This window comes from Ambystoma mexicanum, chromosome 5q (genome assembly GCF_040938575.1).
Source record: "Ambystoma mexicanum isolate Mex_15411 chromosome 5q, UKY_AmexF1_1, whole genome shotgun sequence".
Taxonomy (NCBI): Eukaryota; Metazoa; Chordata; class Amphibia; order Caudata; family Ambystomatidae; genus Ambystoma; species Ambystoma mexicanum.
In genome coordinates, this window is record NC_090933.1 from 1,077,772,691 (window position 1) to 1,077,786,574 (window position 13,884).

General features: G+C 49.6%; 1 protein-coding gene across 1 annotated transcript in view; it reads right to left on the minus strand.

Annotated features, from left to right (window-relative positions):
* The window catches only part of ATAD2 (ATPase family AAA domain containing 2), a 750,324-nt gene extending 748,523 nt beyond the window's left edge, over nucleotides 1-1,801 (minus strand). Inside the window, exon 1 of the mRNA XM_069621583.1 lies at nucleotides 1,482-1,801. Within this exon, the coding sequence (XP_069477684.1) occupies nucleotides 1,482-1,646 (165 nt within the window). The 5' untranslated portion in view covers nucleotides 1,647-1,801. The remainder of the gene's footprint in view (nucleotides 1-1,481) is intronic.
* Between the last annotated feature and the right edge of the window lie 12,083 nt (nucleotides 1,802-13,884).

Below are 13,884 nucleotides of genomic sequence, written 5' to 3' on the forward strand. Positions count from 1 at the left end.
AAATCTAAAATGTCATACTGGAAAGCATTCACTAGTGACTGAAGACACCCTTTTGGCACTTAATTAAATAGGAACACAAGACAACTGGATAAACCGCACGCATTCATTTGCTAAATCTATCAGCCCAGAACCAGCATGAATAGGCTTTCCAAGAAACACGCAAGAATTGACTACCAGGTAATCATCTGGAACCGAGAGGACCAATCACAGCCACCAATTCCATAGCCGTATAGCACAGAAAAATATCTCTAGTTTTCGGAAATGTTTGCGCTCCTGATTACACTCTGTACTTGACAAGACATTAGTGGGTGAAGAACAGGTGCAGTGCTCAGTGTACATTTTTAGGCAACTACCTCGTACACACGTGCGATTGGGAAGGAAACCAACTATGCGATAAGGGTGCCGTCGCTGTAGCAAACTTAGATGACAATTTCAAGAAAGATTACGTTGATCACAACGAAATAACTTGGACTAAGTTGCTCTCTGTTGTCGGTTAGAACAGCAACCATGGCAATATGCATAAACAGTACACCAGTGGTGGCCATTCAGTATTTCCATTTAACTGCCTCTTAATGACATTTCTAATTGGGATAGACATTCGTTTATTGTGCAAGCTGGCAGTGCGATTAACAAGTCATCTAGTGACATTTGTTAAATGGGCAAAACCAAAGTCACAGTTAATCACAGTTAGAACACAAAGATAACCACCCACGTGCTTTCTGTGCATAACTTGAAAATTGAGTTAGTAAGTTCGCTCTCTGTTTACATTACCAATCAGACCCAGAATGTACCCAAAATAAAATCCATACCTATTATTCTATTTGATGAACAGGCAGTATTAACCCTCTGAACTCGTCATGGGAAGGACACTCCTCCCCCTCGTCATGCCTGCTTCTCTACACCTGCTACCGTCCCAACGATGTTGTGTATACTTGACACAGATAACAGGAAGGACAGTGTATGCCGTACAGTGAACACGCCATACAGTGTATCAAACATGCCAAACGGACTGCGAAGGTATTACACATACTACAATGTCACCACACAAACACCATAATTAAGGGGGCACCACTAAACCTGACACCCAGGGCACTTTGGTCAATGGAACTGCACACAGGAGAGGGAACTGCACACAGGAGAGGCTGAGTAGTGTGTTTACAGAACCAGTTGCACGACAACCGAGAATTGGAAGGTCCCTTGTAGGCGACTTTGTGTGTACCAGTGACATGTATGTTTACATACTAACAGTACCACGTGATAATGTAACTGACCTAACAGTGGATCGAGCTTCCTTATTTTCAATCGGGGGGTAATTGGCCAAGCTCTTGGTGAGGGAGGGACCAGAGAGCAGTGAAGAAACTGGGGGGGGGGGGGCATGGTTGGTTGAGAACTGCTCCCTGGACGAGGGTCGTGGGGATGGAATGGCAGTCGTGTCAGCCTCTCGGCTGCCAGCATTGACAGGGAGGAGGGAGTGTGCTCACCGTGTTATTGCCCCTGGCTCCGCTGCGGGTGCCGCTCCTATCCCTCTTGCCCGTGGGGGGCGGCTGCTGCTGCTTCTTCCTCGGAGATTCCAGGGTTAGGAATTCTGAGCTCGTGTCCAGGCTCTCAAGGTCTCCCCCACCAGCCGAGCTGCGCAACCGGACCATGGCGGCGGCACCGCGTCCGCGAAATCTAGGGCTAACTGTACGGGTCCGCGCGAAGATCGGACAGAAATGAAGCTCTTTCCCGCCACGACACCCCACTCGCCGCTTACAAATTCTGGCGCCACTGCTCCGGCAGCCCTCCCAGCGCACTGATCCCGCCTTCGGCGCACGTCAAAATAGTGCGCTCAGGCCTCCCGGAACCAAGACCCCTCAACCCAACCTTCCGCCCGGTGGCCTCGTGGGGACATTCACCGGGTTGGCTCTGCACCGGCGCGGCTCCGTGTCCACCCTCAGGTTGGACTTTAGCCTATCGCGCCCACCTCCGTTCTTGACCCGCGGAAGAAGACTCAGCTTTGTGAGACCTTGTTTTTAGATTTTTTGGGCGCGTGTAATTCTAAGCAGCTACTCGCGCTGCGCGGATTGGCTAGCCATGGCTTGTGGCCCCGCCCACCGCCTCGGGAGGTTTTAAATAGAGCGGTTGGGGACGTTCTCTTCCTGGTACAGCTGCCCCCCTGGCCGGGCTCGGGCGTCGGTGGCGATGGGAGACGCCAGTGCTGCTTTTTTTGCTGTTAGCAAGTACATCGTGGTGGTCGCGTTCTGAAGTAGCTGTTTTATGCACTCTGTATCTGTACACCGAGAGAGTGCGGAAGTTAACAAACCGCTCCCTTAAATAATGCAAACTCCCTTCTCAACCGCAAACAACTGTATTATTGTTATTATCTTCTATATCGCCGAGTTAGTAGACCGGGCCTTGTAATTTACATGCGCGTTTTGCTCGTTGCATCTGGAAAGATAAATATCGATTTAGGAATCCAGGTGTGTGCCTTAGGTGCACATAATTCGCCAGTATGTTATTTTGCCTCCGGTATTCGGTGGTGGTATCGGTTTATTGACGAAGCATTTACAAGTCTACATGTACTTGGGTTACAATGTTTCCATCTGTTGTGGCCTTGCTCAGTGGAACCTCCACTGAGCTCCGTTGTCTGCCCACACAGTGCCCCTTCTTAGAATAAGGTGTAGACATAGAGGGATGGATAAACATGTCTATTCTTGACGTGTGGCCTGCCCTGTCTCAACTCCCTCTTCCCTCCTATGTCGCTTCCTGGTTCCTTCCCTCGGATCCCACCCTTTGCTATAATGAGGAGAAAACCAACAATTGAAAGCACAACCCCACTCCCTCCCCCAGTTAAACCACCAGTCCTCATTACCCAATATCTTCAAGGGGGCTGGGAGTCTGGCCCTTGCTCTTTTAGGTCTTTCAGATCTGGCTATCATTCCCGATCCAGGTAAACTCCCAGCTCAGTCCTCGACCTGGGATGTGTCTTTAGGCTGTGAAGTAACAATTTATTACTGGCATTCTACATCTGGTCCTCCGAACAACTCCCTTATTCGCTAGATTAGTACCTGAATGGGGGATGGTTTTTCTTTCTCATTTCCATGTCTTTATAAGATAGAGGGTTATCCAGACAGCATTTTTGAAAGTGTAATTATTTCCAAATAGGCAATTTATGTGGGAAACTGTGTTCCCTGTTCTCCATGTGTTTATTTCAGTTTGTATTATGTTGTTCATAATAGAATAAGTACCCTGTATTTGATGGACAATTAATTTTTCCAAAATACAATAAAACTGTATATTTTGTATATTAAAAGTTCTGTCACATTCATTTGTTTGGACTTAGCCCCGAACTGCCTGTAACTCAATTCATTGTGTGGGTAAATAATGGTTACCATAATCAGGTTCTTGAATAGTCCATTTGAGGACAATTCTCCTTGTTTTGACTTATAATACTCCTGTGTTCCCAACTGCTTCTGAGTTTTCCTTTTCAGTACTGAGTCCTCCCTTGTATCACTCTCTGAATCTTCACCACCACCCTGGTAAGGTGCATCTGAATCTGGAGTGTCCGCTTCACTGTCCCTTTGGGATACTTTCCTCTACTCTTCTCCCTCCCCCACTTCTTGGCATGTGAGGCATTTCGGGTCACCTGCCGACAGTCTACCTCCGCCAACACCATCAAACCCTTTCAGAATGATCACCAGAGGGTCTGCATGGAAGGTTGTGCTGTTATTTTATTGTGATTTCTGCAGCACACCACTGCCATTTTCATGGTCTCCATGTGCCCAGATGGATCTGAAAAGGAAGGGGGATGGGATGGGTTACTTAGTGAGATTGAGAAGTGAAAAGCCCAAGAAAGCTTTGCTGTGCTGTTTGTAGCTTTTGTTTGGAAAAAACAGTCACTGTGTGCTGGTTTGTTTTAGTTGATCGATCCTAGAGTCATAGGTTGACAAACTACTGCATCACCAACCTCTAAGCATGATTTCCCTGCTTGGCATCCGCATAAGTCTCCGTCTTCTCTTTTGCTTTTCCATCTCAATATCTCATATTTTCCTCTTCTTGCAGACTTCCGTTGGCTTCGGTATGTATGGTGTCCTGGTTCTTATGTTGCGCCCAAACGTGACTTCTGAGGGCCATTTACTCCTAGTCCTCTGTGGTGTGTTCCAATAAGCCTGCAATAGTTGATATAGCAACTACTCAAATGGCTTGCTGGTCAAATGCGCTATCCACAGTGCTCTTTTTAGATTGCCCATGAATCTCTCCATGGTCCCATTCACCTGAGGCTACAGTGGGGTGATTCTTCTGTGCCTAAACCTCATGTATTCTGCGGAAGTGGAAGTATTGGCTCATAAAGGGGGGGGGGCGCGATTGTCTGATTTAACCATGCATGGAACGCCAAACGCTGTGAACATTGTGTCCAGTGCAAGCATGATAAGGGAATAGTTTCTTACCTGTAACTCCATTTCTCCAGCATTGGTATCTTTCATGGATTCACATGCTTAGAATATTCCCCGTCGTCAGGCTGGGAATCCCCGGTACATTATATAGACCCTTTCCCGTAGGAAAACTTTTTCGACGCTTATGCGTCCTATCCACCTCGTTTTTGTATCATGCGTGCCCGCACCGTCAGGACGTCATGATATAAATACGGGACCCGCCCCCGCGCTCCCTCAGATTTCGGCCCCCAAAGTAGTGGGGAAACCGGTTTGCATGTTCAGGGGAGGCAGGTGGGCGCATGTGAATCCATGAAACTATTCCCTTCTCCAGCATTGGATCTTTCATGGATTCACATGCTTAGAATAGATTACATAGCAGTACACCCACAAGAGAGGAGGCGTGCATGCAAACCCATATACTTTCTTCGCAAAGCCCGTTCCCTATGATCATGTATACATTAGTAATTGTTAACATAGGAAAACGAACCACATACAGTCATAAATTCCACAGGATGCAACCCCTCAGTCGGGGCTTACCTTATTGCAATAGGTGTCGGAGCACCGCCTGTCCCATCCGGGTATCTTCGGCATGTTGCTGCGACAGGCAGTAATGGCGGGTAAAGGTGTGTGTAGTCGCCCAGGTAGCCGCCATGCAGATGTCCCCCAGAGGGACTCCGGCCCACAGTGCCGTCGACGATGCCGCTGCTCTAGTTGAATGAGCTCTTGGTCGTCGTAGAAGAGGCTTCCCTGCCCTGGAATGGCAGTACGAAATGGTAGATGACACCCATCTTGACAGTCCTTGCTTTGAAATGGCTTTTCCTCTAGCACCCAAACCATAGGCCACAAACAGTTGTCTCGTTTCTCTGAATGGTTGCGTACGATGAAGATAAAACTTGAGAGCCCTTTTTACATCCAATGTGTGTAACATGCGCTCCGCTCCCGAGCATAGCTCTGGAAAAAACGTAGGCAACACAATAGAGGAGTGTTTATGGAACACCGAAGGAGCTTTCGGTATGAACTGTGGGTTAGTAGCAAGGGTTACCTTGTTCTTGAAAAATCGTAAGTATGGTGGGTCTACCATTAGAGCCTGAACTTCTGAAATACGTCGGGCTGAAGTGATGGCCACCAGGAAGGCCAATTTCCACGACAAAAACTTTAGAGACGCTGATGACATTGGCTCAAAAGGAGGCTTCATAAGAGACGTTAAGACCAGATTGAGGCTCCACTCCGGCGGAAATTTCTTCTCTGGAGGGAAAATCCGAAAGAGGCCTTTAAGGAAGTGCTTAATCAGGCGGTCGCTGAACAATGGTGCCGAATGCCGTCGACGAGTAAACCTGGAAATGGCGGCCAGGTGTACTTTTATTGACGATACCGATAGGCCCTTTTGAGCTAAGAACAGCAAGTATGGAAGGAGCTGTTCCGGCTTAATCGATTGCGGGGCCAAACCTGGTTGATCCTCACACCACTGACAGAAACTTCTCCATTTGTACATGTATGAGGCGTTTGTGGAAGGCGCTCTTGCCGCTTGCAGGATACGCCGACAGTCCTCCGGAATCGTTAGCCGACCGAATTCGGCGAAGTCAGGAGCCAGGCCGTCAACTTGAGGCTGTCCGGGTTGTGATGCCAAACGACACCCTCCTGTCGAGACAGAAGGTCGGGGGTCTTCTGGAATCTCATCGGTTCCGCCACCGCCAAGTGTAGTAGGTCTGAAAACCACACCTGCCTGGCCCAGTACGGGGCCACCAGAATTACCCGACATGGGTTCGCGACGAAGGACAACAGGAAATGCCATCAGTATGCAAGCAGATGGCCTCAGCAGGGCTCATTGGGGGATAATTCTCCAGAATATGAACGTCGCCGAAGCGAAACAGAAAAAACAACCTAGTTTCCACTAGCAGTAATCACGAGGATCCCACTACTTTGAAAGACGGTTGAAATCTGAGGGAGCGCGGGGGCGGGTCCTGTATTTATATCATGACGTCCTGACGGTGCAGGCACGCATGATAAAAAACGAGGTGGATAGGACGCATAAGCGTCGAAAAAGTTTTCCTACGGGAAAGGGTCTATATAATGTACCGGGGATTCCCAGCCCGACGACGGGGAATATTCTAAGCATGTGAATCCATGAAAGATCCAATGCTGGAGAATGAGCATTCCTGGACGCCACCATCTGTGCTTCATGAAATCTTTTGAGTATTCATCCACGGCCACCAACATATAAGGGCCACCATCTATTAGCCCAAAGAAATCAATAGCCACTTCTTCCCAGACTCTCGGGCATTGGTGTCATCTGGAGAGAATCTGGGGAGTTGTGACACAGACGGTGGGACATAACTTAAGCACTTCCTCTACCTGAGCATCAAGCTGCGGGAACCACACGTTCTGCCTCAGTAGCCAGTGCGTTGAGTCTATGCTCAAATGTCTCAAGTGCTAACTCCACCACCTGTCACCTTAGCTTTGTTAGTATGATGAATTTATTTCCTTTTAGCAGTAGCCCCTCCTCGCACATAGGAGGCTCCTCCTTCACCAGTAAGAAACTCTTGATGTCATTCTGAACGTCTGGAGATTCGTACTCTGTATTCTTTTTTGTATGTTTCCATTGCCCTCTCTTAAGACCCTCAACAATACAAACCTCATGTTCCGATTCCTGTAGCAGCTGTAAGCTATCCACCCATGTGCGAGTGGCCTGGTGTACCACATAATGAATATATCTTTCTGCCACTGATGGTTCACGGATCTCGGATTTCAGGAGCTGTTAGTTTAAGAAATTGTCAGGATTATCCTCCTTTGCTGGCCAGTGGATTATGTTGAATTCATAGACCTGTAATCGTAGGCTCCACCTCACTATCCACAGGGTCATCCTCGACTGAGGGTTGCCATTAATGAATAATAATGCCTGATTATCTGTTATTATGGTGAAAGGTTTTTCATGCAAAAATAGGTGGAAATGTTCACACACCCACACCACCACTAAACTCTCCTTTTTGACCTGGGAGTATGCTAGTTCCATTTTAGATGGGCTTCAACTCGCATATGAAACTAGGTGACGACGTTGGGATGCATTTTCATCAACCAGGGCCATAATGGCCCTAATCCCATCAGGCTCGCGTTCACCATAAACTTTGTGCTTCTTACCGTGTCAAAGTATGTCATGTTTACAACCACCCAGATGCTATGACAGGATTTCAAATGCCGCTAGACATTCATTGGACCATAGAAGCAGGACATGTTGTTTCGTGAGATCTCTTGGGGGGGTGGGGGGCCCACTGATGCTTGCAAAGTCCTGGTGGTGTGGTACGAAGCGGCTAATGGGGGGGGGGGGGTGGTGGATGATGAAGCAGGATCACTGGTAGCCTGGAGAAAACTTGTGTTTTCCCGAAGCATTCAAAACGGTTCACGTCAAACCTCTAATAAAAAACCTTCCCTCGAGCCCAAAAACTACCGCCCTATCTCAAACGCAAGGTTCCTTGCCAAACTTGACCGAACCGCCTACTCCCAACTAAATGCCTTTGTCGGAACCAACAATCTCCTAGACCCCGCTCAATCAGGTTTCAGAGCCTGACACGGAACTGAAACTACCCTAACCTCTATCTGGGATGACCTTAAAAACACTGCAGACTCTGCGGGATGCGCCGCATTAATCCTTCTTGACCTATCTGCCGCCTTCGACACAATTAACCACTCAATCCTCCTTGACCGCCTCCACTCCCTAGGTATTCGTGGAACCGCTCTCAAATGGATAGCATCCTTCCTCAAAAATAGGACCCAAATAACCCTACTCTCTACCTACTCTGCCCAAGCCCGACCAGTTGACACAGGAGTCCCACCACAAGGAGCATGGCTATTAGTCCTCCTGTTCAATCTCTACATGGCCATCCTCCCACAAATAAATCGCTCACACATCCTGTGCTACAACTACGCTGATTTCTCAACTAATTCTAAAACTCCTGAACTCAAAACCCAACTGCCAACCTGACCTTGCTTCCTGCCTCCTCGACATGGAGCTCTGGATGACCACAAACCACCTCCTGCTAAACCCCTCCAAAACCGAAATCATGGTATGTGGCAACACCAAACTTCTTCCACACGCACTACCCGGGCCATCTGCCATAAGCAACTCGCCGACCCCATCCAATTCTGTAAAAAAACCTTGGTTGCACCCTAGACTCTGACCTAACACTCTCGCGCCATGTCAACATCTCAAAGTCCTGCCACTACTACCTTAAAACTCTTAGACGCATTTCCCATACCTCTCCTTTCCCAACAGACTCTCCGCGGTCCAATCAATTTTAATATCAAGATTGGACTATGCTAACCCCCTCTACCTCGGAGTCCACGCATACCAACTGACTAAACTACAAAGAGCACAAAACGCTGCAGCCAAACTGCTACTAGCGCTTGGTCCAAGAGACCACATATCCCCAGCCCTCAAAACTCTGCACTGGCTTCCGGTTGCCCGAAGGGTGACTTTCAAAACCTTATGCATTTATCACCGAGCACTGCATAAAACCGGACCTCAATATCTTCAAAACAAACTAAAACCCTATCACCCTGCACATACTCTAAGATCAAGCTCAGCTGGCCTCCTAGTCATACCAAAAACAAACTGTCAGGTTAGACGGATCATCATTCTCGCCTTGGCCCCCACGCTGTGGAATGCACTCCCACCCCACATCCGACTCACTGAAGACCTCTTGTCTCTCCGCAAACTACTGAAAACTTGGCTCTTCCCCTAAAACCACCCCCAAACTCAAACTGGATAACAGCACCGCAATGACTTTGTCAAATGCTTGAGCATAAAAAGCAATGCAGCATCATGATCCGAGCGAGAAATCGGAAACTAATAACCACTATTAGTTAGCTAAAAAGGACAAACAAAATAGAATGAGTATAAAATAATAAAGAGAAAATCAAACATGCAAAGTCGATAAAAAGAATAAGTTGGTGTACAAAAGCAGTAAAATGGATTGAAAAGGACAAAGTAGATCAAAGCAGTGAAGTGGATAAAAGAATAAGTTGTACGAAAGCAGTTGAAATAAATGGATGAAAGGAACAAAGTGAAGAGGATAGAAAAATGAGGAGATGGATGAATGCATATGGAATGGAATGCATGAGTGCATGGTATAAATGGAAAGTACAGAATAAACAATCCGAGGACATGGGGAAGTGCATGGGACAGACGGAGAGCATGGAACGGATCGAGTGTGTGCGACAAGTGACACAGGCTGAACCGATAATGCAGAATGAACGAAGTGAGCGGAGTGGATGAAATCGGCGGTGTGGATGAAGCACGTAAAGTGGATGAGTGCGTAGAGCGGACGAGTGCGTGGAGCAGATATAGGTTGTGGTGCGGATGTAGGGTGTGTGCGGATAATAGAATAGAGTGGGTGTGGAGGAGATGTAGGGTGTTGAGCAGATCTAGGGTGTTGAGTAGATGCATGGTCCAGTGGTGTTGAGCGGATGTAGGGTTTGGTGAGGGTGTGGAGTGCGGCGTGGGTGTAGAATGCAGAGCGAGAAATGGGTGTAGAATGCCCGAGCAAGGAGCGGATGTAGGGAGCGGAGCAGATGTCGAGTGTGGAGCAAACGGATGATGTATAAAGATGGAATGAGTGAAGTGGTTGGAAGGAATGGGTGAAGTGGTTGGAAGGAACAAGGGTAGTACCGCGAAGAAAACGGGTAAAGTAGATGGTAGGAACGGAGGTCTGATCTGGAAGAACGGGTGTTATATATGGACGAGACGGGTAAAGTATGTGGACAAAAGTAGTGTGGATAGAAGCATGTGGCTGGAATGGACGAAGTGGATGGATCACATGAAAAATTGGTGGAACGGAAGAAGTATGTGGGTGGAACGGATGAACGGGGTGGAACCAGTGAACTGGGTGGACGGAACGGAAGTGGTGAAGTATGTAGATGGAAAGGAACGGATGAAGGGGGTGGAACCGGTGAACAGGGTGGACGGAAGCGGTGAAGTATGTAGATGGAAAGGGTGGAGTATGTGGATGGAAAGGGTCAAGTGTGTCGGGTGAAGTATGTGTATGGAGCGGGTGAAGCATGTGCAAGGAAAGTGTGTACTATGTGGAAAGAATGCGTGAAGTATGTGTATACAACGGGTGAACTGATGTAGAATGGGTAAATTGGGTGGAACAGGTGAAATGACAGAATAAATGAAATAGGTGGATGAACGGGTGATCTGTTCGGAACCAGTGAAGTGGGTGAAACGAGTGAAGTGGATAGAACGTGTGAAATGGGTGGAACCAGCTAAGTGGATGAACGTATGAAGACGACGTATGTGGATGGATGATGCATGGAGAAAGGATAACGTGGCTAAAACGAATGAACGAGCAGTGCATAAATTGATTGGAGTATATTAAACGGTTGAAGTGCTTGGACCAGGTTGAATTGCTTGAAACGAGGTGGAGTGCATGGAACAGATGCGAGCGTATGGAACGGATGCGATTGCATGGAACAGATGCGAGTGCATGGAACGGTTGCAAATGCATTAGAGTGCATGAAACTGATTGGAGTGCATAGAATGGCGTGACCTACATGGAATGGTTTGGAGAGGATAGAACATTTAAAGAGCATTGAAAGGAACGGTTTGGAGTGCTTGAAACTGTCGGAGTACTTGGAACAGACGTAATACATGGAACTATTAGAGTGGGCTCGTTCTCAAGCACGTAATTAAACCACCATATTCACATCCCCACGCTTACTCTCTCCTTTACACCACCACTCAAATAGAACACAGCGATACTATGACACCATTCGGTATAGCTGTTCTCATACCATCATTTGCCACATGCTCCTCATCACTCTAACTAAACACTGCTGGTTACACACCCTCCAGCCTAGGTGTTTCTCCTCAGGCCTAACGCAGCCAAAATCGGTCTGGATAACAACCTGCCAGAACGAACACATACTCCTGATCCCTCAACCTCCACACCTACCGCTAAGAAGCAGCTATCACACGAATGCCGCACCAGCTGCACACCTATCCAGTGCTCACACGCACCTTTTGACTATCTCTACTCCCTCTTCTGACCTGAACTTCGGTTCCCGAGGATATTCAACCTACCAGCGCCTTGAGACCATACCAATGGTACATAAGGCGCTATATAAATGCAAAGTAACATAACACTATCTGGGTCAACCCAGTCCAGTCCAAGCTAACACGACACCGCCGGGGTCACTGAAGGAGTGCCACAGGAGTGCCTCCTGTGGTATGACAATTGAAAAGGCGGGGGATTAGGCTCGAGTTAAGGGGGTAGGGATAGTAGATGGCAGTGACAAATACACGTAAATGTACATGATGTCGTGAAGCTTGTAACTTACACTGTCGGGGGTGTTTTTTGTTGTTTGTAAAACCAATAAAAATTGTTATAATGGTTAAATATTGAATGATATAACAATAAAAAAGATATATATATATATATATATATATATATATGATTATGGATTATGGAAACAGCCAAGTGGATTGCATGTCAAGATTTACAGCAAAGGAGAACAGTGTAGAAGCCTTATAAATGAAATGAGTGTGTTGTAGGAATACTCGCCAATGTGTATGCAGAAATTGGGCCGGCCATCACCAAAGACGGATGGAGGTTGAACATAGGGACCGGGGGGTGCTGTTGAGCAGCCAGCAAGATGGCCGCTTAGCTTTGACGCTCTGTGGCCCGTTAGCTCCAAATCCGCCTCAATCAGCGGTTCCACAAACTTATTGCTGCTGAGACTCTGAGCACTCTGCTGCCCGCCGCCTCCACATCATCCTGCCCTGTTTTGGGGCGAAATCGGTGCTTGGGGACTGTTTTACCGCCGGCTGAGGCCTCTGGGCCGTGCTAATCCTCTGCTGCCCATCCCCCCCATCGCCCTCCGAGGGATCACTTTACGGCGGCGGCCGGCTGCCTGGCTTCTCCATCTGCCAGCGTGGCGTGCGGCCGCCTGAGGCACGGAGGTTCCCCCCTCGCCGCCCTTCTGCCCTGGACTTCTCCGCTGTGTGCAGCCGAAAGGCGCTGCTTTTCGCACCCCCGCTCTCTCCGCGAGGGTGCGCCTCGGATCTTGGCTTGTCAGCGCACCTTCTCACGCCAGCCCGCTCCTGATCGTGGGTGGCGGTGACGGCGCCGGCCCCCGAACGGGCGAATTCGCTTCGAATATAGTGGGGGCTGCTGGAGTGGCCCCCCGCACAGACAACATCCTGTCATCCCCGCCGAGTTTGCTGGGACTAGTGCCGTGCCAGAGCCTCCTCGCCATCTTGCTCCTGCAATTGACTGGGCCCCCGCTCCTGGATCCACAGCTACAGGTGGGAGGCCTGCCACCACCCGGATGGTCATCTGCACTTCGCCCCGCAGTGTCCCGAGGTGAGGAGGTTGGGGGACTTCTCCGCTGTGTGCAGCCAAGAGGCGCTGCTTTTCGCACCCCCGCTCTCCCCGCGAGGGTGCGCCTCGGATCTTGGCCTGTCAGCGCGCCTTCTCCCGCCAGCCCGCTTCTGATAGTGGGTGGCGGTGACGGCGCCGGCCCCCGAACGGGCGAATTCGCTTCGAATATAGCGGGGGCTGCTGGAGTGGCCCCCCGCGCAGACAACATCCTGTCATCCCCGCCGAGTTTGCTGGGACTGGTGGCCATGCCAGAGCCGCCTCGCCTTCTTGCTCCTGCAATTGACTGGGCCCCCGCTCCTGGATCCACAGCTACAGGTGGAAGGCCTGCCACCACCCGGATGGTCATCTGCACTTCGCCCCGCAGTGTCCCGAGGTGAGGAGGTTGGGGGAGCGGTTCGCAGCGCACTGAGCCCGTCTGTGTCTCCCTGATCCTGGGCCTGTCCCGTTCCACTAGGGATAGTGGCCCCCCACGCACACCAGCTTCCCCTGCGACCGCTCACCTGATGTTGGCGCCACCCTGGGTGCTCCATTAATCTCCTCTCTCCTGTCTGCGCACATGCTTGCTGAGCCCTGGTGCACCAGGCGCCCCTGACTGCGCTGCCCTCCATTATCGGCTCCCTCTGCCTGGGCTTCCTGGCTTGGAGGTGGGCGCCGCAGGATACGGACCCTCCCTGGCCGCACTGCCGCTGGAACACCTCGCTTCGCTCACAGAGTGGGCCCACTGCCCTAAAGCACGCCGGGTGGGAGTGCTCCTGCCTCCTAGGCAGTTGCCGACTCATCGCTGATGAAGGGCCCAGTCCCTCTACAAACCCCCTGGGCCCTATTGCTGTCCTTCTACAACACACTCTCTGCCTACTCAAGCGCTTTCAAAGATGTCTTCAAAGATGTCTGGCAAAGCACGTGGGGCCAACAGGGCTGGGGCAATGGATAAGTTCGCCAAATCGCTCGCCACGCAAGACCAGGCTGGGGCTGCTCTTCTTCAAGACGACCCGGATGCATTCTCCTGTTCCCCTCAGCCGGACCTCATGACACTCATGGAGTCTATGGCCAAAAACTTCGCGTCATTTCATGAAAAATTAGATGATATTAACGCCAAT